Source organism: Pipistrellus kuhlii, unplaced genomic scaffold (genome assembly GCF_014108245.1).
Source record: "Pipistrellus kuhlii isolate mPipKuh1 unplaced genomic scaffold, mPipKuh1.p scaffold_m20_p_6, whole genome shotgun sequence".
Lineage (NCBI taxonomy): Eukaryota > Metazoa > Chordata > Mammalia > Chiroptera > Vespertilionidae > Pipistrellus > Pipistrellus kuhlii.
This window is the reverse complement of record NW_023425562.1, coordinates 69,489,398-69,516,614: the sequence shown is the minus strand read 5'-3', so window position 1 is coordinate 69,516,614 and position 27,217 is coordinate 69,489,398. Positions and strand designations below refer to the sequence as shown.

At 40.9% G+C, this 27,217-nt stretch overlaps 1 protein-coding gene across 1 annotated transcript; it reads right to left on the bottom strand.

The window, feature by feature from the left end:
• Positions 1–1,634: 1,634 nt before the first annotated feature.
• SCP2D1 (SCP2 sterol binding domain containing 1) lies at positions 1,635–2,306 on the bottom strand. Its single transcript, XM_036419974.2, has one exon. It carries the CDS (start codon positions 2,193–2,195, stop codon positions 1,725–1,727), a length of 471 nt encoding a protein of 156 aa, XP_036275867.1. The 5' UTR covers positions 2,196–2,306; the 3' UTR covers positions 1,635–1,724.
• Between the last annotated feature and the right edge of the window lie 24,911 nt (positions 2,307–27,217).

Here is a 27,217-nt window from a genome sequence, read left to right as displayed (position 1 = left end):
TTCCTGTCACTAGAGTTTGCATTTTCTACTATGTTACTTAAATAGAATCATATTGTATGTACTTGATTTTCTCTGACTTCTTTTAGCATAATTATTTTGGCATTCTATTGTGTTGTTGTGCACATATCAGTAATTCATTCCTTTTTGTTTCTGAGTAGTAGTCTATGGTATGACATAACACAATTTGTTCATTCATTCACCTGTGATGGACATTTGGTTTATTCCCAGTTTGGGACGATGATAACATGAACATATTTTTTGTACTCGTACCTTTTCCTCTTGGGGAAAATATCTGAGAATGGAATAGCTGGATCATTGGTAGGCATGTGTTTGAGCATGACCAATTTAATAAAACTTCCTTGTGGGTTTCAGAGTGCCTGTGCTGTATATGTTTAGCCTACCAAATAAAGGTACACACAGATCACACAGGAACAAATGACACTCATACTCAACCATGAGGAAGTTACATCAGAAGACAGCTTCATTCCAGTTCTCCCAGTATGTAGAGAGGGCTTCCAGAGGGGAACATCTCCCAAGATGACCTTCAGTTTTGTAAAATATTCAGTGCACAAACTCCTGACACTTTAGAAATGACTCACAAGAGGATTATGTAATCTCTCTCCAAGAGACCCTAAAATAAGGACAACTGGTCTGGAATAGAACAGTTTCAATCAATACTGAAAGCTGTGGCACGAATCAGAGCAGGGGATTTTCAAGGATGTACCCATCAGTATCACCTGGGAACTTATTAGACATGGACCTTCTCCCCAGCCCAGACCTTCAGAGTTGAAACTCTGATTGGGGCCCAGCACTCTGGGTTTTCACTAGCCCTCCAGGTGATCTGATGCATGCTCTAGTTTAAGAAACAGTGACCTAGAATAACATTCAAGCCCTTCGACTCACTCAGAATTAAATACATCAGAAGTCATGATACACCATCACCTCTATTGCCTTGTTCCACCCACACAGCTGAGGAGCCCACCCTCTTAGAATTCTGCAGCCCCCTTAGAATTCCGCCAATCTCCTCAAAGACCAAGTTAGCAACTGGAATGCAAACATACTCCATGATGGTCATCACTATTTCCCCAAAACACTAAAATGAGAGGGGGAAAAATGCTCAGGAATCAGGAACTCAATCATTGAACCATTTATATCCAACTGTCACCCTGGTTCAGTTGGTTGGAGCATCATCTCATACACCAAAGGCTGTGGGTTCAATTCCCAGTTAGGGCACATACCCATATTGCAGTTTTGATTCTCAGTTGGGGTGAGTACGGGAGACAACCAATCCTCTCTCTCTCACATAGATTTCTCTCTCTCTCTCTCTCTCTCTCTCTCTCTCTCTCTCTCTCTCTCTCTCTCTCTCTCTCTCATCGATTTAAAAACATATCCTTAGGTGAGGATTTTTTTTTAATCCAGCTATCAAAACAACCCATTTCTCTACATGTGGCTTTTACCCTACCATATTTCAACATAAATGAATCTAAGAAAAGAAAAAGACGAAGATTTTAGGTGATACACCACTCCAACACTCTTTACTGCTCTAGAACCCTCACTGCAATTTTACATATTAGCAGGAAAATTAATCAAATTTGAATAGGAAGAATTAGAGTAAAAATATTGGATACTTTTTCTTTTAATCTTCAGTTTAAGCATGATTTCCGTTCAACATTTTAGCTGAAGAGAAGTTCCAATCATTTCCTTGGTATTTTTTTTTTTCATGCTTAACATTTAGCCCAGTCTTTGAAAACCTTCTCCAGCTTTTGGCCAAGCAGAACTTTGCCACTTACTTTGAACTTGCCGGCAAGGAAAGCCTTGTGAGGGTTTATTTTACCCAAAACCAATTCCATAAAGACAGGTTCCGGGATTGTGAAGACAGTGTCTGCTGGGAGCCTGGCAGATCCTGGGTACATGTCCCCAGAGCCGTTCTTCAGATCAATGGTCCTCTGCAGGATGGTCTTCCCGTCTTTGGTGATGTCAAGCTGGAAGATGGCATTCACTTTCTTCACCATTTGGGCCCCTGCTTCTTTGATGTGGTGGCTAATGTCCTCAAACACCAGGAAGCTCTGCAGTTCTGGCAGCTCAGGAGGGTGTGGCACGGTAGGTTCCAGAGCTGAATCCGGTTCCTTGAACTGACCCACTTGAGGTCCATCCCTTGTTTTGATCTTGGGTTGATGGCCAGTTCTCTTCCACATCTTACTGTGCTGGTCCTCTTGACCTTGTCATCTGGCTTGGGAGCAGCAGTGGCCAGATTAATATCTGCAGGTCAGATTGTGACATCAAAGGTAAGGCCCAAGCAGGGAATGAAGCTGTATTATGTGTGTTGAGGCAGTATTGTTGGCTAATCAGATGCTACCCTGTGACATGGAGTGAGGGCTCAGACAGGTAATTATGAGGCAGATCCATACCACCAGCCCCTAAACCAATCTGCTATTGGTCTCACAAGCTCAGAAGGGCCTGGACCACAGGTTGGGAATAAGGGAAACTGACCCCCGAAGGTTCTTTGGTGACAAGAGCTCTGTCTTTAGAATGCAGGTATCTCCTAGTAGCAACCTTAGCTGAGAGAGCAGTTATTCTGATTCCTTCAAAAGTGGATAATCCTTAAGCAATAGATTGTGGTGCCAGGTTTGGCTTTAGCTGACTGCCGGTGGAGGGGGAAATGCTTTTAGAGCAAAATAGCTGGTTGGAGAAGGCATCAGCACAGGGCCTGCATCAATCAGATAGCTTCCAGAAGCACGGTGAGAATGAGGAAAAAATAAAAAAGAAATATCCTTAAGATGATTAGAAGATTCTGCTGGTCTAACATAATAATTGCAGGTAATAATATAGTCCTTACTCTGGCATTGTTCCAGGCACTGTACATGTATTAGCATTTTGTTATTATAAAACTCATCTAAGGATATATCTTCCATTTATTTTTAAAGAAAATAGAAGGGAAGGAGAGGGGGAGATGGGGAGAGAGAAAGAGAGAGAGAGAGAGAGAGAGAGAGAGAGAGAGAGAGAGGTAAGAGAGACATATTTATTGTATTTATTGTATCTATTGGTTGCCTCCCACATCCCCAACTGGGACAGGGATTGAACTGAAACCCAGGTACATGCCCTTGACCGGAATTTAGCCAAGACCCTTTAGTATGAGGGTCAGTGCACTTACCACTGAACACACTGACCACAACTGTATTAACATTTTTAAATCTTCATTGTGGTGCTTTGAGGAAGGTACTACCTTTTGTCCCCATTTTACAAAGAAGAAAACTGAGGCAAGGAGAAATTATTTGCCCAAAGCCACACAGCTAGTAAGTAGGGTAGCAATGTCTAAACGGCAGAAGTATCACTCTAGAACCCACTTTCAGTATGTCTGATGCTTTCTTGTGATTAGAATGAGGAGTTTGGGGCAGAAATATCATTAAATTGCTGTTGTGCCCTTCTCAGTGCAATATATCAGGGGGATGGGGGGCAATATGTCCCATTGCTGGTTATGTTGACCTTGATCACTTGACAAGGTGGTATCTACTAGATTTTTCCACTGTAATTCTTCCTTTGTAATAAGTATCTTGTGAGGATACCTTTTGAGACTTTGCAAATATCCTGTTTCATATCATACTTCAGCCCGATCTCTTCTGTATCCACCCATGGTCCATCCGTGTGATGTGTGCTAAATGGTCATTTTCTATTCCTATCACTCTCTTCCGTTTTCATGATTGGAATTCTTCTACTTAAGAAAGAGCTGCCCCTTATCCTCCATTTTTTTGTTTGTTCAATTATGTGTTTGTTTCAATATGAACTTGTGGATATTTGTTTTATTCTGTGGGTCATAATTTATTATCATCATTATTTGTTTTCTTGCAAATTGCCCCAGATTTGGTCATTGGAAGCTCCATCCAGCTGGTGCCTGTGTCCTTCCCTAGCCAGACTGCTATTATAAGAAGTGAAGATACATTAAGTAGAGTTGCTGATAGCTTTGTTCTGTCTGGGAGGAATGCAGAAAATTAAAAATAAATAAATAAAGAGGCTTTGGCACATCTTCTTTGGCACATGATGGATGAGCTGGTATTATCAATAAGAAGCAGTTAAACAAAACCCAGGGGCCTCCAAAACCAAGTCTATTCTGAGAGCACCAGTATCTGCATAGAAAATTTAAAGTCAAGAGGTCAGAGCCCTAGCTGGTTGCTCAATGGTTAGAGCATCAGCCCTCAGCCCAAAGGGTCGAGGGTTCAATTCCCATTCTAGGGCACATACCTTGGTTTCAGGCTCCCTAGACCTGGTTGGGCACTTGTAGGAGGCAACCAATCAATGTATGTGTCTCTTTCTCTCTCCCCCTCCTCCCTCCCTTCCACTCTCTCTAGAGAAAATATCCTGGGTGAGGATTTAAAAAGAAGAAGAAGAAGCAACTTCCCAGTACGTTCACTGTGAGCAACCCACAGAAAAATGGGCCCCATCGCCACCCATATCTGTTTTTCCTCAAGGGAGGGTTTGGCCCTTCCAAATTATTCAAATAGGCCCCCAACTGAGCTGCCACTCTGCCTTAGACTGTAAGAGGGGAGCACAGCTCCATAATCCATACATGTCGTCTTCATGTTTCTACCTTTTATCAGTGGTATTTCCACCTTAAAAAGGAATCCCAGTACAGAAGGCTACTATGCACATGGAAAGGTCCTCAACCTCATTAGTCACTGGGGACATGCAAATTAAAACTACAGTGACTCATCACACACAAATAGTTTTCTAGACTTCAAATCATTGTGTTGTGCACCTGAACCTAATAATGTTATATGTCAATTATACCCCAACTTAAAAAAAAGATGTTGAATTATTTTGAGGTGAAGAGAAATAGAACCAACTGGTGATCCCTATCTCCAGACTTTTCTCTCATGTCCCTGCAGGAGCCCAGCTGAAGGAAGCTTTATACTCCCCTCCTGAACATTTTTCAGCTTCCCAAATCAAGGCTTTTGTATCCTATCCTCTAATTCTATCCAAAATTCTGTTTTTAGTTTTTATTTTTTTAAAGATATATTTTTATTGATTTTTTACAGAAAGGAAGAGAGAGAGAGATCGTTAGAAACATCGATGAGAGAGAGACATCAATCAGCTGCCTCTTGCACACCCCCTACCGGAGATATGCCCGCAACCAAGGTACATGCCCTTGTCTGGAATCGAACCCGGGACCTTTCAGTCCTCAGGCCAACGCTCTATCCACTGAGCAAAACCAGTCTTGGCCAAAACTCTGTGTTTTTTTTTTTGGTTTTTGTTTGTTTGTTTGTTTTTAATATATTTTATTGATATTTCACAGAGAGGAGGAAGGAAGAGAGATAGAGAGCTAGAAACGTCGATGAGAGAGAAGCATCGACCAGCTGCCTCCTTCACACCCCCCACCGGGGATGTGCCCGCAACCAATGTACATGCCCTTGACCGGAATCGAACCTGGGACCTTTCAGTCCGCAGACTGATGCTCTACCACTGAGCCAAACCGGCTTCGGCAAAACTCTGTTTTTAATTCAAATCTCAGTTTAAGCTGCATCAGCCTCTTATGAAGTCCCCCGCCCACCACCACCATGTAGTAGAATCGACACAAACATCTACTTGGATATGCTTGTATCCAAGAATTCTTGGGGGTCAGACACACGCTAAACTGGGGACAGGTGCACAGGTGCAGCTCAAAACAAGCAAGGGACAGTCTCCGAAAGCACTAAAGGTCTGATAAACAGCATTTCTCTCCTCTCCTTGAATTCTAAAGAAATTGAGAAACAGGATAAGAAATGGCAGATAGAAACCAACATTTTGCCTTTATCACTGATAGAAGCATAGATCACAGAAAAGACTTATATGAGACCCCCAATGGGCCTGCCAACTAAATCCCACAATGCAAAGCAGAGTTACCCATCTACCTCTCAGCCACACTCCTGGGAGGGTTCTACGTGTGAAGCTGGTCAGGAGAGCCCTCACAGGGAATATCCTGGGCACAAAGAGGCTCACTTTATACCTCCCAGATTCACCACTCAAAAAGGTCACCTCAACGAAGTGAGTGAAGTGGTGAAGAGAGCCCAGGAGTGGTTTGGGGAGAAATCACTTGGAAGGAAAATCCCCCCCCCCCCCTTGAAGAAACCAGAGAATGGAGAAGGCCCTGTCCTCTAGCAAAGCTAGTTCTAGTGGGGTGGGGTGGGGTGGGGTGGGGTGAGAGGGTAAACTCGGGGAGCCTGCTCAGAGAACACGATTTTGCCTAATAGTCTCTTTTTGTGCTTCAGTTTCTTCTTTTTCCCCCCTTCAAGTTTGTTTATTTTGGTTTTGGGTGTTGTGTTTTGTGGGGTTTTTTGTTTTGTTTTTTCTTTTTAAATATATTTTCATTGTTAATAGTATCACAGATATCTCCCACCCACCCCCTTTACTCCCTCCCCCCAGACCCTACGCACCGCCCCCACCCCCACCCCAGGTCTTCACTGCCCTATTGCCTGTGTCTGTGGTCCCCTCGGGTTTTGTTGGGGTTTTTATAACTCAAACCAGGGTTTCTCCCAGCTGCCCTCCCTCCCTCCCAAGCCTCTCTGCCCTGGTGGAATGAACACTCCCCTGCCAGTACAGGTGATAAATAATGACTCTGCTTCAATGGTTAGCTTTGTGGCCTATAAACAAAGAGAATATTTAACAATGTGGGTGTCAAAACAGGCTGGCTTGAGTTTGATAAAACAACCTAGGCAGCAATAACTCATTTTCCCCAGAGGGAACAGGGTGAGAGGCTGTCAGAATCAAATGGGCAGCAGAAACTAGAAGTTTAGACAGAAAAGATTCTGTAAATAAGAAACTTGAAAATAAGCACTGAGATCAGCTCTGTCCATTAGAATTTTCTAAGATAATGAAAATGTTCTGTACCTGTGCTGTCCAGCGCTATAACCAATAGGCACTGTTGAGCACTCATTATACGGCTAGTATGATGAGGAACTGAATTAACTTTATTTAGTTGTAGTAAAGTTAAATAGTCACTTATGATTTTCCATCAACATCCTTCTAACCACCATAAGGAAGTTACATGGGCATCTAGGGGATGTTGCTTCCATCTTTAATCACCGAATTTCATCAAGCTCATATAAAGATCTATTTCTAAAACCCCCCATTAATGCACTTGAGACTATTATACATGTGGAACAGAGACCAGCTCCCATTGGTGGGATGTGGTCCATGTGTGAGGGCACTCCATTTTGGGACAAAGCTAAAAGCCTAAAGATATACATTATTACTTAAAATAATACTGTTACATTTATCTTTGAATAGGACATAAGCATGTCCAAGTGGGTGATTAGTGGATAACTTCTAAGTTAAATTGTATAAGGTACAATTGCCTGAAAGCCAAGACATTTAATTCCTTCTTACAGGCCTTCCAAATTGTCCCTGATGGGTCAAAGATGTCTTTTGTTATCAATTACTGCAATAATGCTGTGTAACAAACCACCCCATACTCACTAATTTTAGTTCATGAATGAGTGGACCAGCAATTTAGGATGGATTCAGTGGTGATTCTTCTGGGCTCACTCACAAGTCTGGCAATTGTGTGTCGGCTGGGTGCCTGGGCCATGTGACACTAGTTCTTCCCCACACTAACCTAAACGCATTGTCGTGGTGGGGGCAGGACATGAGCAAACAATCTAAATTACATGAGTGCTTTTCCAGCCACTGCTTATACCTATTAGCCCAATAATATCACAGGGGCAAACCCAGAGTCAGAGAGGGAGGGCACTAACAGGCTACATGCATGGCAAAGGGTATTGCTATGCACTGGAAGTTATGTCCCTCCGCAATCTCTCCAACCCACACACACAATATGACGGTATTAGTAAATGTGGCTTTTGGGAGTCATTAGGATTAGATGAAGCCATAACAATAAAACCTTCGTGAATGAGATTAGCGCCCTTATTAAAGAGTCACAAGATGGAATGTTTATCCTGTTTGCTCTCCACCACGTGAGGACACAATGAGAAGTTGACAGCCTACAACCTGAAACAGGGCTTTCTCTATGACCCAGCCACACTGCCACACTGACCTTTGACTTCCAGCTTCCAGAACTGAGAGATAAATGCCTATTGTTTATAAGCCATTTAGTCTATGCTATTTTTGTTATAAAAGCTTGAGCTAAGAGAGATTAGTACTGAGATGTGGAATACTGCTATTTTAAGCATCTAAAACTGCAGCCCACCTGGTGTTGCTCAGTGGTTGAGCATTGACCTATGAACTTGGAGGTCACAGTTCGATTCCCAGTCAGGACACATGCCCTGGTTTTGGGCTCAATCCCCAGTGTGGGGTGTGCAGGAGGCAGCCGATCAATGATACTCTCTTATCATTGATGTTTCTCTCTCTTCCTCTCTGAAACCAATAAAAATATTTTTTAAACAAACAAACAAAAAAAGTGGAAGCTCAGAAACTGGGTAACGGATAGAGCCCAGAGAAATTTTGAGATTCATGCTAGAAAAAAACAAACTATATTTCTATGAACAGAAATTTAAAGGTTAATCTGATAGAAACTCAGAAAGAACTATAAAGCTTCAACCTTCTTAGAGAAAACTGAAGTAAGTCTGAACAGTATGTTGGTAGAAATATAAACATTCTGCTGAGGTCTCAGACAGAAATGAGGATTGTGCTGCTGGAAACTAGAGGAAGGGCCAACCTCATAACAAAATGGTAAAGAACTTGACTGGATTGTGTTTGTGCCCTAGGGCTTTGTGGAAGGCAGGCCTTTAAATTGATGAAACTAGATATCTAGCTGAAGTGATTTTTAAACAAAGTGTTGAAAGTGCAACTTGGCTCTTCCTGACTGCTTATAGTAAAATTTGGAGAAGAAAGAAATGACTTAAAGACAGAATTGTTAAGTAAAAAGCAATCAGACCTTAGAGATTTGGAAATTTCTCAGCCTATCCACATTGCAAAAAATAAGTACGCTCAACGTGTGGGCAAGCAGTCACTGACAATGCGATCAGTATGGGTGTGAACCACGCATGGACTTAAGCCACCAGGAAAACTGCCAATTTAAACTCAAGCAGAAGAAGATAGGAAGGAAAAAGGAAGGCCATCAGATTTCTTGGATTTTATAGGAGCTATTTGAGCTATTTGAAACCAACTCTTTCGAGCTATTTGGCTGAGAACATGCTCATTCTTCAAGACAAGAGAAGACTCACCCTGAAGGCAGTTCAGAGGTCATCAAGACTGCCTCCTTAGGTTCAAAAGTACATCTGCTTTGCCTTCAACCAGCCAGATGGCATCTGCCTAAAGCTGTAGAGGTGGGGCCACTGAGCCGTCATGGGTCGAGATCCTGCCTGTTAGATTGAGCACCTTTGTCCCAAAAGGTCTAAAAGGTGGGACTGCCACCCATGGGGGGCTGAAGAGCAGAGCATGATGCCAAAGAACATGCAGCTCAAGCCTGAAATCTCATAAAGTTGGCCTAGCTATTTTGCATTTGCCTGGGACCCATGCCCCGTTCCTTCTTCCCTGTTCCTCCTTTTTGCAATGAAAGTGTTTTCCTATGCCCTCTGGCATTGTATTTTGAAAGTACATAACTTGTCTGGGTTCCATGGGTTCACAGCTGACTTAGGATAACTCAGTCATATAATGAGTCTCACCCACATCTGATATAGATGACATTTAGATAAGACTTTGGATTTCTAACTTTAGAGTTGATGCTAGAACAAGATTTGGGGGCTTGGGGATGGAATGAATTACTTTGCATATGAGGACATGAATTTGCGGGAACCTGGGGCAGAATGGATTGAATACCATTGCCAAATTCATATGTTGAAACGTACTACTTCCCTGTGTGATGGTGTTAGGAAGCGGGACCTTTGGGAGATAATTAGGATTATATGAGGTCATGAGGTTAGATCCCTCATGAATGCCTTATAAGATTTATGAGAGCCTACTTTCCCTCTTGGGAAAGTAAGGATACAAGGAGAACTCGACAACCTGAAACCTAGAATAGGACTCTCACCAAAACCTGAACATGCTGCCACCCTGATCTTGGACTTCCAGCCTCCAAAACTGACAGGTCTGTGGAAACAGGAAAGAGCAAAGGTCAATAGCATAATTATCTACTATACTCACAGGAAGACTGTGTCAAGTCCAGAAATCCTTTGTTTCTGGAAAAATTACTGAACCACACCAAACTCATGTACAAACATATTTGAAAATCCCAGTAACTTACTGGAGACTTTTTAAATATGTAAAACAGAGATTCCCCTTCCATTGGCTCCAAAGGCATCATTGCCTACGTAAGGGCACTTATTTTAAGACAAAGCTAAATAAAGGCCCAAAGACATGCGAATACCTAAAATAGAACAGTTATATTTATCTTTCCTAATACACATGCCCAAGTAATAACTTTTTTTAATTAGGTAAAATGTATGTTATTCTTGCCTGTGATGAAACTGATGTTAATACCACTCAAAACACTTTTTAGAATCTCTTTTATAACTGTTGGCAGAAACTAAAGGCACATTTTTAACTGCCATTAAGAATACTTTCAGCTATGAGTACCCAAAACAGGCAAAACTCATCCAACTTAAACAAGAGAATGATCTCCCATCAAAGTCCTGAGGCAGAGTTAGAGTGACCAACCACAGGGCATGCTCAGGACTGAGAGGTTCCCCAGACACAGAACATTCGGGGCTACCACAATGGAGGAATGGGGGAATAAGGACAATTATGTGATACTATAATCAATAAAAATTTTTTAAAAAAGAAATAGTCTAAAACCTCAAACTAAGTCTAATGGATAAAGTGATCCAGTGGCATTTATCGATTGTGGAGGAAACTGTCACTTTATTCTTATTTTCTTTCACTGCTGTGAGGTCTGTGAAAGATACTGCTGATGACCTCTTGGGGGAAAGTCAGAAGCAGTTAATTCTAAGAGCTTAGTCAGCCCCTACATTTTACTGAAATCAGTAAAACAAAAGTTCTATGCCCATAGGGCCAATTTGGGTAAATTCCGTCAGCAGTTCTAAAAGATTTATCAATTCTATAAAAGACATGGGAGAGGGGGCAGGGTGAAAACCAAAGGGCAAAATCTCTGACAGACATGCAGGAGAGTTGCCTGTTTCAGATGGATGTTGTTCAGGTACATTATTTCACAGTGGTTACTTACTGTAACAGTATACACATTATAGAAACCCCAAATTTTGAGGCAAAGAGAATCTGAAAAGATCTTGTCCAATTATTCATTTAAAAATGAGAATTCTTGGTAAATATCCACATCTCCTGGTTTTCCAACTACAGGACGTTGAAAAAAGAGAGAGAGGAAGATACACACAAGTGGAAGAATATACCGTGTTCATACATTGGTAGAATCAACGTCATTAAAATGACCATACTACCCAAAGCAATCTATAGATTCAATGCAATCCCTATTAAAATACCAATGGCATATTTTACAGACCTAGGACAAATATTCCAAAAATTTATATGGAATCAAAAAAGACCCCAAATATCCACAGCAATCTTGAGAAAAAAAGAACAAAGTTGAAGGAAATCACAATATCAGATTTCAAGTTATACTACAAAGCCTCTGTACTCCAAATAGCCTGGCACAAGAATAGGCATATAAACCAATGAAACAGAGCAGAGAGCCAAGAAATCAACACAAGACATTATGCTCAGCTACTATTTGACAAAGGAGGCAAGAGCATACAATGGAGTCAAGACAGTCTCTTCAATAAATGGTGTCGGGAAAATTGAAGAGATACATACAAAAAAAAAATGAAATGACACCACCAACTTACACCATACACAAAAATAAACTCAAAATGGATAAAAGACTTAAATATAAGACATGAAACCATAAAAATCCTAGAAGAAACTATAAGCAGTAAAATCTCAGATATCTCTCATAGCAATATGTTTATGGATATATCTCCTAGGACAAAGGAAACTAAGGAAAAATAAACAAATGGGACTACATCAAAATTAAAAACTTCTGCACATCAAAAGAAATCATCAACAAAATAACAAGAGACCCCACTGCATGGGAGAATGTATTTGTCAATGATACATCTAATAGAGGTTTACCTCCAAAATTTATAGAGAAATCATACAACTTCACAAAAAGAAGATAAACAATCAAATTTTTAAAAGCTGGACAAAGGACCTAAATAGACACTTCTCCAAAGTGTACATACAGAAAGCCAAAAGGCATAAGAAAAAATGCTCCAAGTCATTAATCATCTGAGAGATGCAAATCAAAATGACAATGATGTACTACCTCACTATTAGAATGGTTATCATCAGCAAATCAACAAACAAGTGCTGGCAAGGCTGTGGAGACAAGGGAACTCTCATACACTGCTGATGGGAATGCAGAAAGTTTCTTCAAAAAATTAAAAATGGAACTGCAATTTGACCCAGTGAGTCTACTTCTAGGAATATATCCCAAGTAATCAGAAATATTCATCAGAAAGAATATATGCATCCCTATGTTCATAGCAGCACAATTTACAACAGCTAAGATTTGGAAACAGCCTAAGTGTCCATCAACAGATGAGTGCATTATCACATGATCTCACACATCTAGAGGAAATAATGAACAACACAAACAGACCCAGAGAAAGAGAACCAGCGATCAGACTCTCAAACCTCAGAGGGAAAGTAAGGGGGGATGGGGGTAAAAGGAAGAGATTAACCAAAGGACTTGTGAGCATACATATGGGCCTAGCCAGTGGTCATGGATAATATATATATATATATATATATATATATATATATATATATATATATATATATAATTTTATATATATTATATATATAATTTTTTTTAAACTGTGGTACATGGAATACTATGCAGCTGTAAAAAAAAAGAGAGAGAGAGAGAGAGAGAAAGAACTCTTACCATTTGCAATAGCATGGATGGACCTAAAAGAGCATTATGCTAAGCAAAATAAGCCAATTAGAAAAAGATAACTACCACATGATCTCACACATAAGTGGAATCTAATGAAAAGCATAAACTGATTAACAAAAATAGACCCAGAGACATAGAAATACCAAACAGACAGTCAAACCTCAGAAGAAAGGCAGGGGAGGCAAGGTGAGGGGAGAGAAGAGATCAACCAATGAACTCATGTGTGTTCATATATGTGCATAGCACATAGACACAGACAATAGGGTGGTGAATGCAGGGGGAAAGGGGGGAAAGGGGAGAGGTCAAGGGGAGAAAAAGGGTTCATCTGTAATACTTTCAACAATAAAGATTTTTTTTTTTAATTTTTTTAAATGAGAATTCTTACTGATAGACACAACACTGTGGGTGAATATCAAAAATATTATGCCAAATAGAAGCAAAATACAAAAGACTACTAACTCCATTTATATAAAATTCTAAAACTGGCAAAACTAACCAATACTGAAAAAAATCAAAATATTCTTTACCCGGGGGTGTAGGGTTGAATTAACTGGAAAGAGGCGTGAAGAAACTTTCAGGGTGGTGGGTATATACATTTGTCAAAATTCACCCAAGGGGTGAAGTATACTAATATCTGAGACATATTTTGAAATGCTTCAAAAAATAAGATGGATAGAAGGATGGATAGGCATGTAACAAAACAAATACAGTTAAATATTCATTGAAGAATCTAGGTTGACAGGGGGGGAAGTGGTGTTTGGGTATTCACGGTTCAGCCCAGAACTGAGTCATGGACAGTCAACATACTGACTAAGGAAAATCTGACAAAGAAACCATTAGGAAAGGGTTCATAAAAGTTATAGTCAATTAAGAATGGGGATACAAAGGGGTGCTGTAATAAACATAATAGAAAGTAACCTTACAGGGTGATCTGATCACAAATTCCTAACTGAACAGTCATGGTGGCTAATCATGCCCCAGGCCTATGACTCCTTTAGTGAAGGCTTTTTAAACCAGCCCTGTTCATTGTTCTTGAACTTCTAGGTTAACACAACTTTGAAATGTCAGAAGTGATCCTCTTTTCCATACCTCTCAAAGACATAACCACTCCCAGAAGAGCATATAATCTTGTTAACATCCCTGTAATTCAATCCCCCTCCTTGCTTTTTCCCATTCTCATGCAATTTTCCAGAGTTCCCTCCTTAGTTCCAAATGCATAAAAGAAACTGCAAACTGTCATTTTCCTTAGCATTTGATATCTTGCTTCCTGGCAAGTGTCATCAATTTGGGCTCAAATAAACACTTATAAAAATTCTCTACAGGTTCGGATGTTCTTACAAGGACAAGAGGAAGATATCAACAGGCAGGCCAGACATGCAGAACACATAATGTGGTTCACGCTATTATTTTTTTAAATATATGAAATGCAATCACCCCGTTAAATTCAGCTCCTCTCACAGTTACTAGGTACTTCCTATACAATAAGCTGAGCAGTTTTGCAAATTTTATCTACAGCACAATAAGAAGCTCTCATTCCCTACTCTTTCAATGGCCCTGTATCAGTCAGTTATAACATAATGCACTTCATAACAAGCCACCACAAAACTCAGTAGCTCACAATAGTAAGAATTTCTTGCTTACTTGTTTGCAGAGAAGCTAGGGACTGGCCATCTAGACTGAGCTAGCCTCCAGGTTCCATGTGTCTCTCATTCTCCTTGATCAGCAGGCTCCGTGGGGCATGCTCTTCTCATGAGGATGACAACACAACAGGGCAAGACCTCTGGCACAAGTACATTTCAAGACTGCTCACTTTGTCTCTGATAAAATCCATTTGCCAAAGCAAGTAACACAGCCCTAGCCGGTTTGGCTCAGTGCATGGACCCTCCGCCTGAGGATCAAAGGCTCCCAGGTTCAATTCCAGTCAAGGTCAAGTACCTCAGTTGTAGGCTCCTCCCTGGCCCAGGCCCTGGTCAGGGCATATGCAGGCAACCAATTGACATGTTTCTCTCACATCCATATTTCTTTCTGACTTTCCCTCTCCCTTCCACTCTCTCTAAAAAATCAAAGGAAAAATATCCTCAGGTGAGGATTAAAAATAGTAATAATAGCAACAGCAACAAAGCAAGTAACACAGCTGATCCAAATAATCACAGGCCTCCACACACTCAGATTGGGAAATGGAGGGATCATCTCCAGCTCTTGATCACTTCAGGAGATTCAGGGGCTGCTTTGGCCCAGGGTCTAGTGACATGAGCCAGAACCCTCTTCCCAAAACTTGTCTGCTTGAAGGATGTCAGTGACAACAAATCTTGAGGGGGCTCCGACCTACACCAATGCAAGAGAACTGCTCTACGTTGCCTCTGCAGCTTCCCTCGAGGTAGAATCCCAAGAGGACAGTTACAAACACCTGGCCAAGAGAAGGCAAACAGGGCGCTTGTTTTTCTTTAGGAGAAGTCAATTAGAGTTTCATTTTCCACTGTTAAATGTCACCTCTTTACAATATCCTGGAGGTTAGAGGTGGCAGCTTGTCGATAGTGGGGAGGGAACAGCTTATCATTTAAAGACACAGAAGGCTTCAGAGATTAAAAGACCTTCTCAGGCTGTCCGTGTTTCTCAGGGCTCTTGGTTTCTATATTAAGATGAACATTTGGTTTCCCATGTAGTCCCGAGTGAGCCTTTTAGCCTGCCTGCACCACTGCCTCCCATCTGCAAAGGGAAATAAGACTTGCTGCTGGGTCCCGCACATAAAGTGCTCTGGGGAGCTCAGAGGGAAGGTAGGCCTCTTGCTGGGAAAGCTATCAGCATGTTTTCCCCTGGCCTCCAGATATTTTCAGTGTCTGCTACCCCTCATTAGAGCATCTGTCCTTTCTCAGCGCAGTTAGACCAAAGCCGGAGTAAGTGCAGCCAAGAGGATTCCTTGTCTTGCCTCTGATGCAGAGGAGGGATGTCAAGTGGAATGATGGATGATTACTATTCTTCACTTGCTAACACTTTGTACCCGATTTCCAAATTAAGGAGCACATTGTTGGCCCTCCTGAAAAGTTAAACACTCCCACTTCATTTCTACAGTCACTAATTGGTGCTTTATCACAATTTCCGTGGAGGGAATGTTTTGTCCACAGAACCCTTCCTCTACTGAATTGGGTGAGACTTGAGTTTCTAAAGTCAGATCATAGATCATTCTCCTGATTGTAGGACGCTGTCACATTTCAAAAGATCCCACCTGTTAATTGTTTGCAACTTTAAAATGCATCAAAAATAAGATGGATTGATGTATTTTTAAAAAACTTTTTAAAACTTTTCCCTTTTCAGTGGTAGGGGGACTCATTTTCTGCCTGTCTTGGTATTTCACCCTCATCTATAGAACAGATTATATAATTTTGCTTTTTCCAAAGTGTTAGGAGGCAAGGAGGTGACCACTAGAATTCTCATAATACCACCAGTGAGAGTACCAAACAGTTCCACTTTGGAAAATAGTTTTCAGTATCGAAAATTGCTAGGCATTTTTATTTGATGTGTCTCTAGAAGTGCAACCACTGAGCCACAGGGCATATTTCTAGGAACATGGCAACCAGAAATACCTGCATATTTACACAAAAGACACATATTAGAATTTTTTAAAATTATTTTTTTATATCACAGTGTTTTTAAGCAGCCAGACTTGGCAACTACACACACAACCATCAACAGAATGCATGGATCCATAAAGTGCAGGGTATTTACAGAGGATGATGCTACACAGCAATGAGAATTAACAATCAACATATATACACAACATGGTGAAGCTCACAATCATAATTCTGAGCAAAAGAAGTCAGGCCCCCTCCCAAAATACAGAGACCATATGATTTCTAGGGAGCTGATAATTTTCTGATTCTTGATCACTGTTCTGGTTACATGAGTGTCATTTGTGAAAACATACTAAGCCATACTCTTATGTCATGTGTTCGCTATATTTATATTATGCTTCAACAAAAAGCTTTTAGCCCTGACTGGTTTGGCTCAGTGGATAGAGCATTGGCCTGTGGACTAAAGGGTCCTAGGTTCAATTCCAGTCAAGGGCATGTACCTTGGTTTCGAGCACATCCCCAGTAGGGGGTATGCAAGAGGCAGCTGATTGAAGTTTCACTCTCATTGATGTTTCTAACTCTCTATCCCTCTCTCTTCCCCTCTGTAAAAAAAATTAATTATATATTTTTTAAATCTTTTAAATATATGCATATTAAAAAATTGCATACACACAAAAGTCAAAGTAGAAAGCATTAGAATCTATCTATCATCCACTCACTCCTCGCTGACTGTGGCCGAGAAGGGAGAAGGAGCCACAGTTACCATAGCCTGGGTGACCCCCTCCCCTATGTCAGCCCTGCCTTGATCCTTCTGTCTTGACTGCCATGACCTGAAAGGTGAGAAGCACAATGCTCCTTTTGTCTGGCCAGGGAAGTGGACCTTCTCTGCAGACCCAGCCTCCCTTCCCATGGGCATCTCAAGTCTGTGCTGAGGGGAAGAAGCAGGAAGCAGGAAGCCTGATAGCAGCCAGCAACAGAGGTACTACTTTGATCTCCAGTTTCTTCAACTGATTTCAAAGATGGAAGGGAAAAAAATCATTACTTATCACCCCTTAACCTTAACAACGTCTTTCTCAGCAGTTAAGAAATGAAGACAAGCCTAGTCAGTGTGGCTTAGTGATTGAGCGTTGACCCATGAATCAGGAGGTCTCAGTTCACTTCCCAGGCAGGATATATACCTGGGATTGCAGGCTCGATCCCTGGCAGGGAGCATGCAGGAGTTAGTCAATCAATTATTCTCTCTCATCATTGATGTTTCCGTCTCTCTCTTCCTCTCCCTCTCTAAAGTCATTTTTTTAATTTAAATAAATAAATAAAGACAAGATTAAATGTAATGCTTTTCTTTTATGAAACATTAGAGGTTAGGAGGTCTGAAGAAATGACTGCCCCTTTGGAACAATACCAACTGGGTAATTAGAAAGGAAAAATAAAACTATCTAATCTATAAAATTAAATAATCTATAATATTTCCCTGTACTAACTGAAGACACTGCTCTCTATGTGACTTGGGGTGGGGATTTAGAGTGGTTTAATGTGATGTCAGAGATTATTTCCTTGCTGAGTTAGACACCATAGTCTCCAATTGCTGTAGATGGGGAAAATATGGTACAATATTTTGCAACTCCTCCATCTCTTTAATTTGGACCTGGTCATGTGACTTGCCTTAGACAGAGGGTTGTACCAAACATAAGATAAGCTTGGGCATGCCCTCTCTTGCTATTGGAACCCCTCTACAGGCATGAGAAAGAAGCCTGGACTGGCCTGCTAGAGGATAAGCGACCACATGGAGCGAGGCTCCAGACATCCCAGCCATTCCACCGGGTCAACGCTCAACCCCTGAGCCACACCAGTTGGGCAAGTGCAGTTACTTTGGAAGACAGTTTGGCAATTTCTTACAAAACTAAACATATGACCATCTTACAGTATGATCTAGAAATCAGCGCTTTAGTATTTACCCAAATGAATTCCGGCCATCCCAGCCAAGGTGTCAGAAATAGAAGTGAGATCATCCGAGACAATAATGATGGATACATGTCACCTGTCAGAAGAGCTACCTAGACAATTCAAAGAATCTTGAGAAATTAAAAATATGCTACCACCACATACCTATTAGAATAGCCCAAATCCAAAACTGACAACACCAAACAGTAAGACTATGGAACAACAGGAATTCTCATTCAGCGTTGGTAGGTATATAAAACAGTAGAGTTACTTTTTTTAATTAAAAAAAATTTTTAATATATCATTGATTTTTTTACAGAGAGGAAGGGAGAGGGATAGAGAGGTAGAAACATTGATGAAAGAGAAATATTGATCAGCTGCCTCCTGCACACTCCCTACTGGGGATGTGCCTGCAACCAATGTACATGCCCTTGACTGGAATCAAACCCAGGCTTCAGTCTACAGGCTGACACTCTATCCACTGAGCCAAACTGGTCAGGGCTTTAATGTTTTTATTGTATGTTTTTTTAGAGAGAGTATAAAAGATGGATAGAGAGAAATATATAGTAGATGAGAAAGAAACATCAATAAGAGAAAAACATCTATCAGCTATTTCCTGCATGCCCCCTACTGGGGATTAAGCCTGCAACCCAGGCATGTGTCCTGACAGGAAATCAAATTGGTGACCTCTTGGTTCATGGGTCAATGCTCAACCACTGAGCCACGTCAATTGGGCAACTGCAGTTACTTTGAAGACAGTTTGGCAATTTCTTACAAAACTAAACATATTACCAACTTACAGTATGATCTAGAAATCAGCTCTTTAGTATTTACTCAAATGAAAACCTGCACAGAAATGTACAAAGCTTTATTCACAATTGCCAAAATTTGGAAGCCACCACCACATGGTCTCTGATCCTCTAAACACACACACACACATATCAGTAGATGATGAATAAACTGTAGTACATTCCGACAATGGAAATGAACTATGAAGCCATGAAAAGATATAAAGGAAACTCAAATGCTTATTGTTGAGTAAAAGAGGCCAGTCTGAAAAGGCTACATGCTATGTGATTCCAACTTTATGGTATTCTGAAAAAGGCAGAACTACAGGGACAGTGAAAAGACCAGTGGGTGCCAGGGTTTAGGAGGAGGAAGGAATGAACAGGCAGAACACAGGGGATTTTTAGGAAAGTAAAATGACTCTGTGTGATACTATAGTGGTAGATACATGTCACTATACATTTGCCCAAACCCTAATATACAACACAAAGAGTGAACTTATGGGCTTTGGATGATAATAATATATCAATGTAAGTTTATCAATTATAACTTTGGGGCAGAATGTTGATACTGGGGGAGGCTGTGCATGTGTGGGGAGCAGGGGTATGTGGAAAAATCTCTGTATCTCAATTTTACTGTGAACCTAAAACTGCTCTATAAAATAAAGGTTAATAAAAATAATATATATTATTTAAACCACTACATTTTGGAGTGGCATGATACATAGACAAAAGTAACTGATACACTGGGTCAAACTGTGGGTGGGAAGAGGAATCAACTGGGAATCAAATCTGTCACCTAAGAATCATACATAAATGAGAAGACAAAGTAGCAGTCATGGAATTCAGGAGTGAGTTGCAGCCATATCCGGTCTGGCATATTAGTTAAAACCAGGACACAGGCTGAGTCTGACATTTTACAATAAGGACACTGTGTAGCCCCATGGGGTGCTGTTTTTGATGGTTTCTTGTTAATAGAAGAGATTCCCTCTACTGAGACTTTATAGCATATTTCCTATTTCTAGAAGCCTCAAAAGTGGAGTACAAGATAATGAATGCAAAGAGGCAGAGAGCATGAGATGCTTCCACAAGAGAAGTTCTGGTGCTCTAGCCACCAGAACCCATAATCACAACTAAGAAGAAAAGAAAAAGCACCGAAAATGTTGAAATTGTGGACTGTCCAGGAGTAATTTATTTGGTTCTTTGGAATGAGTGAACTCACCACCCTCTGCGTCCCAACCTACCTTACTCTCTGCCTCTCCCCAGCCCCACCACACACACACACACACACACACACACACACACACACACACACACCAAAGAACATAACACAACACTGACCCTCGTCTCTCTGCAAAAGACCCTGATAATAATACCCAAGGGTTCTCTGGATGTCTGAGATCATGTGATGAGAACATTGTCTTGGAAAAGGAAACTAAAATTTCCTGTCGATGAAAAACTGAAGTCGGGGTCCTGAAGTCAGATTTCAACCCAAACAAGGTTTGAATTTTGGCCGGTGTGGAGGTGGAAATCCTCATCTAGTTCTGCAACAGAAGGGAGTCAGGGCAAAGCTTGAGGAATGGGTGGGGACACAGAGCACAGCTTATTAACAGAGAGAGCTGGCAATGATTTCAAATTATTATCTCCCGAATTGATAAGAATTTCATCAAGGCCATTAATTAGCTGCTAACCATATGCCTCTTGCCTATGAATGTGCCTCCTAATCCAACATGAAAATGATGACTGAATTACTGGTCCTGGAACTAAACTTCCATATCTGGACCATTTTATTCATAGTCACCTCTCCCATTCATAGGATATTGAGGGATGTGAAGAACATTGTCTTGGACCAATGATGAGATAGCTCTGTCCATAGTCCACTCACCCACACGAGGAAAAGACAGAATAATTAGGGAAGCCACATCTATAAATTTGGAGAGATTTTTCTAGTTTAAATCAAACAATACCTTGAAGATGTCCCTAAATTTTTCATCTATAACTATATAAGACAACAAAAGTGAGGAGTTGAACTCAAAAGACCTAGCCAGGGTTAATAAGAAACATTCATTTCTTTACTGTAATAAAAGGTTTTTAGATGTATGACACGTGTTAATATCTTGCTCTCTATCCAAAGTCATATTTTGATACTGAAATATTATTTAAAATTGCATTGTTTCTTTCAGCAACATCCATAAAGTGTTTATAAAACCAGGTGCCTGCAAGAAGACAAAACAGTTGGACACCTCATACTACCCATGGAAGTGCAAAATGATTCAGGGCTCATGTTTCGTGGGGGACAAAGAGCGTATGGCTCGCAATTTACACTACAGCACTGGGGAAGCTCGTGTTTCTATCAGGCAGGGTTCTGAGCTGCAGACAACAGAACCCACTCTTAACTAGTTTAAGTAGAAAAGGTTCATTCCACTAGGTATCTCACAAAATTCCCAATTATAGGAACCAAGCCTGGGGGGGAAGGCGTGCTACATGGCCAGGAACAGTGCAGCCAGGAGATATGTCGAACTTCCTCACAGGAATGCTCTATCAGAACCCCTCTGAGGCCACCACCCACAGCCTATGACTTCAGAAGATGGGACAGTAGAAGTTCCCATGCTGCCCCAGGAAAAGCAAGTACCTCTGACACAACGTGCAGCTTCCACAAAGCCATCCACACAACTCCCATAGAGCCCCATCACCTTTCCTGGTTCACTCTGCCTCTCCTGCCTCACGTGGGGGGTCTGCCTGGTGGAAGTCAATCCAGTGTGGATCCCAGGCTGAACAGGAGTTTAAAATGTTACTTTTATCTTTCCAGACTCATTTGAGTCCCTATGTTGCAGCTACCATAGTATATTTTGGGAGTGAGAGCAGGTTGGGTCCAGGGGATGAGTGAAGGATCCCGCAGGAAACTGGAAATGGTCAATACCAAAGACTGAGATGGAGGAGTCACCTGCAGGGAAGTGAGGACTACTTACAGCATAGGGGCCAGCATGCCTCAGACGCGATGTTGAGTATAAACCAGCAAATGACAGACTCTTTGAGAACACTTGCATTTAAGAAGTTAGGTCCAGTGGGACAAAAGTTCATCTAAGAATACATTTTCATGAATGAAGGGAAAAGGGGTTTTTAATGATAGTTTTAATTCTTGGGGGGTGGAGAGGTGGGTGCTGGGAAGCAAAGGCATTGAGATAGAATGATTTGTTCATTCATATGTCACTGTCAGGTGCCCCTCCCCCATTTCAAAGAAGTTCCCACAGAAATTGGCTAGAAATCAGTAGACAACTGACATTTTTGCCTACCTAGCACCTCTCCCTCTTTTGCCTGTTTCTTCTGGAATACTATTCCATCTCCACTCCACATGGCCCAATCCATCAAGGTGCCCACAATACCCACTTGTGTACTGGCAACATGTTGCAAATCAGCTCCCCAAGGAAACTGAATCATCACACACACACACACACACACACACACACACACACACACACACCCCAACTAGAACTGAGTCATTCCAGTGGTTAGTTCCTTACAAAGGGTATCCAGCAATTCCTGCTTCCGAGATGCCTCTTCCTATCACTTTTGAGGTCTCGTAAAATGCTTCCATCAAGTCTGAGCTTTTTGTTTTCCTTCTAATATATGACTGTTTAAGTTAACTAGAGTCTGTTTCTGTTGTTGGCCACCAAAGATCACTAGCTGATAGGCAAGTGCTATCACAGAGAGACTTACTTTGTCCTATTAGGGGCATGGTTTGGTCAATCCTTGTTCACCAGGTCATGGGGTATGGTAGGTCACTATAATAATGGCCCCAGTGAGAACATTCCCCTTTGCAATGGGATATTGCTGTCCCTGCCTTCAAAGCTCCATCCATGGAGTCTATTTCTGCACTTCCTTGGAATCTGGGCTGGCTTTCTGACTTATTTTGACAAATAGAATATGGTGGATGTGATGCTGTGTGGTTTCATGAGCTTAGGCTTGCAGCTTCCACTGTCACCTTCTTGGATCCTGAGACTGCCATCCTGGGCTGGCCTACAGGCAGGTTAGCGGCCACTGGAGAAGAACCAAGGTGTCTCACCAACCTCCAGACATGAGAGTGGGAGTATCTTGGGTTCTTCAGGCCCAGGCTAGTCATCAGATGATCACCACCACATGTGTGATCCCAAGCAAAACTCAAAAAAAAACTGCCCAGATTTCTGATCCATAGAATTGTGAGAAATAATAAGTGATTATTTTAAACCATTAAGGCTTTGCATGGGGTTTTGTGCTTTTAAAAAATATTGTAGTTTATTTTTATACATTTTAAAATTGCAGTTTTGTGACACATAAGAAAAATATTTTTCTAATATCAAAATACAACTCTCTTTGGTACAGGAATATACCATATGTATTATCTTTAACTTTAAATAATTAATCAAGAACTATGACCTAATGTGCTAAGCAAAACTATTCTTTCACTATTCATTTGTTCCCTTTCATAGGCCCATAGTGGAGCTATGAATATAGTTCTATACACATCTCCATATCTACAAAGAATTAAGATGCTGTATCAAAAGATGTCCAGAATTAAATAGAAAATGAGTTGGCCTGACGCAAACCAGAGAGAGGTTGGAGAAATATAAGCTGTAAGACAAGGAAAAAAAGAATAATATCAATAAGGTCAAATAATATGAAAACAATCCCATCATATAAATTTGATACATTAAAAACAAAGTAACTTCTTTAGAATTATTATGTATACAATTTAGAATTGTTACTTACAAAGCTCCAAAAGTAGTAGTGCAGAGCCATAACTGTGATAAGGCACTTGAAAGGGAGAAGTCAAATATACAAGGACATCTAATGCAAGAAGCATTTTCTGTAGAATCAGTTAACCTTCTAAATAAATAGGGGAGAAATATGCATTTTTTCCAGACATGCTTTTATTTTCTGAAAAGCCTTTTTAAAAAGTGCCATAGAAAGGCAAAACATATTTATCATCTGTTTTTAAAAAGCTTTCATCAGTTAAAGTTCAAATCTCCATTTTAAAAATAAAAATGTTTCCCTTCAAGTCAATGAGGTTGACTCAAATATTTTTTAGAGAAACAATTTTAACCTTCATGCTAAAAACGGGAAGAAAAAATAGATTTAAATTATGTTGTCGACTATTCTATCTAACGAACTTCTAGTGATTGCAACACTGTTCTAGGTAGTGGGAATATGGAAGTAGATAGGTGTAATGGTTGGTTGGTTTTAGGGAACTTCGCCCAACGGAACACAATCTAACATTGCTAACCTGCAAGTTATTTTCTATAGTCCATAAAATGAAGGTCAACTTCAAATTCTGCCATGGTTGGCATCTTCTTGCAAATAAAATAGGATGATGGTCTACCTACTTTGCTACTGGTAACTCCGTGATATTATTATCTACTGGTAAAATTAATTTTCATAAAAGATTCTATGAAAATTTAGACAGGAAGTATTTAAGATAAACAAATACTGGCTAGCATAAAAAAAAAAAAAATTAGGCCTGGCCCATGTGGCTTAGTGATTGAGCATTGACTTATGAACCAGGAGGTCAGGATTCGATTATCTGGTCAGGGCACATGTCTGGGCTGTGAGCTCAAACCCAGTGGAGGGCATGCAGGAAGCAGCCGATCGATGATTCTCTCTCATCTATCATTGATATTTCTATCTCTCCCTCTCCCTTTCTCTCTGAAATCAATAGAAAATATTTTTTTTTAAACATTTTTAAAAATAACATCAGTATTCTGCTTTCACAAAAATGAAAAATAAAAACAAGATTTTCGTTTTGACTAAACAGAACTATGGAAATTATCCAATACATAGGGCACACGTGCAAATATCATAAGTGAAAAAGTATGAGTTATTCCACAGCTAAATCAGTAGTTGGGCTTCAAAGAATCATAGCCTTCTTTCAGGAGGCCCCAACCATGTTTTAAGAAAACATGCATCTTTTGTTCTTATAAAGGCAAACTTTTCCTCTTAGGCTGATACTGCATGTGTAGCTTAAGAAACTGATTAATGAAAGTGCTGGGTCTCCGATCTGCAGCTGCACTTTCTCCAGCAGGTCTACCATTTGACCACTGCTGCTGCTTGGAAGTGGCCAGTACAAACGCTGTGGAACGCTGAGGGAAGGTGTTGAAGAGGCCTCTGAAGTCAAGGGAGGCAGCAGAGCTGGGAAGAAACCCTCACGTCCTCAGAGTCTGCCAGGGAGAATGAGCCATGAGGTTTTCAGTGGGTTTTTTCCAACACAATAGACAACGGATCAATAAGGGAGGACAGGACCCTGCAGCCACTGAAGCTCTGGCACAGTAACAGCCACATCATGTGGGGCTGGGTGTGAGAATGTGTGTGGAAGGAAGACTCAAGCTGACATGGACTCCAACTGCAAACAGCAGTCCATTTCCTTCTGGCATCTGCCACTGAAATAGGAGCACCCCTGAGCTCCTGCCTCAGCCTGGCAGGCAGCAGAGCAGAAACCAGGGGCCCTGGCAATACCAGGAAGCATAAGACTTGAATTCCAGTCCTATCTCCACAGCTGCCTGGGTTGGAAAAGCCACTTACCCTCCCCAGTACCAGTTTCCTCATCTGCAAAATGTGCATGATAATATACTATCTGCCTACTTCACAGTTTGTGAGTGTAAATGAGATAATGAGTGCACAAACTCTAAATACACTTTATTAGAGCCCACTTGCTCTAGCCAGGTAGGCATGCAACATCCAGAAACCACTGGGTCCTAATTAATTCTTAGAGTGTTAGTCGCCCTAGGGACAATAGCCAACCACACCATTAGAGGTCTTCTGTTGATGTGTAGGAGGCCAATTCCATCTTTTGGAAATGATTCAAAATCATGACATTGTTGATATATATTTATAATCAGACTCCTCCCTTCCAATGTCTAAAAATTGTTTAATGTCCACATTGGTCTTACAGTCAACCTTGAAATTTCTTCCTATTTCTCCCAAAACCAGGAGCAATGCTCTAGCGCACACGTGTCGAACACAAGGCCCACGGGCCAAATCCTTGATAGCATGTGAGTTGGTTAACAGCACTGTTAAGGAAAAGATTGTTCCACTCATTTTAAATTCACATTTCTGGTTAACATTGTCAGTTTATGACTGTTCAGTAAACCATTCGGCCCGCGATTTAGGCTGGATTTTCAATTTTGGCCCCTTCTCTGATTGAGTTCGACACCCCTACTCTAGCCTATTGTTTATGAGATATTACTAAGGGTCACCAAAATCTCTTCACTTAATTGCTAGCTGTGGCCTCTGTTATATTAATTCCTCTCTCTCCACCCCCTCTATGACCTCTTGTTAGCTATTGACAGGTATTTTCTTTTTGTTTGTTTGTTTGTTTGTTCTTATTGTTCATATTATTACAAATGTTCCTTTCTCCCCCCCCACGCCCACCATTGCTCTCCTCCACCAGGTTCCCACCCCACCCTCTGCCCTTTCCCCACTCCCAATTGTCCTCATTCATAGGTGCACAGTTTATGTTCAGTCTCTTCCCATATCACCCTCTCCCTTTTTCCCCAAGAATCGTCAGTTCACTCCCCTTCCATACCTCTGATTCTATTATATTCAACAGTTAATATTGTTCATCAGATTTTTTTTTTAGTTTCCTTGGTTTTTAGATTCACTTGTTGATAGTTACGTATTTGTTGTTCATAATTTTTATCTTTATTTACTTTCTCTTCTGAAAGAACCCCCTTCAGCAATTCATATAATTCTGGTTTGGTGGCGATGAACTCCTTTAGCTTTATTTTTATTAGCGAAGCTCTTTATCTGACCTTCAATTCTGAGTGATAGCTTTGCTGGATAGATTATCTTTGGCTGTAGGTTCTTACTATTCATCACCTTGAATATTTCTTGCCATTCCCGTCTGGCCTGCATGGTTTCTGTTGAGAAATCAGCTGACAATCGTATAAGTGCTCCTTTATAGGTAACTACCTTCTTTGCTCTTGCTGCTTTTAATATTCTCTCTTTGTCTTTTGCTCTTGGAATTTTAATTATGATTTGTCTTGGTGTGGTCCTCTTTGGATTCCTTTTGTTTGGAGTTCTGTGCGCTTCCT

Bases quoted from the DNA above. Each gene is read 5' to 3' on its own strand.
- SCP2D1 (XM_036419974.2), bottom strand. From the start codon at position 2,195: ATGTGGAAGAGAACTGGCCATCAACCCAAGATCAAAACAAGGGATGGA.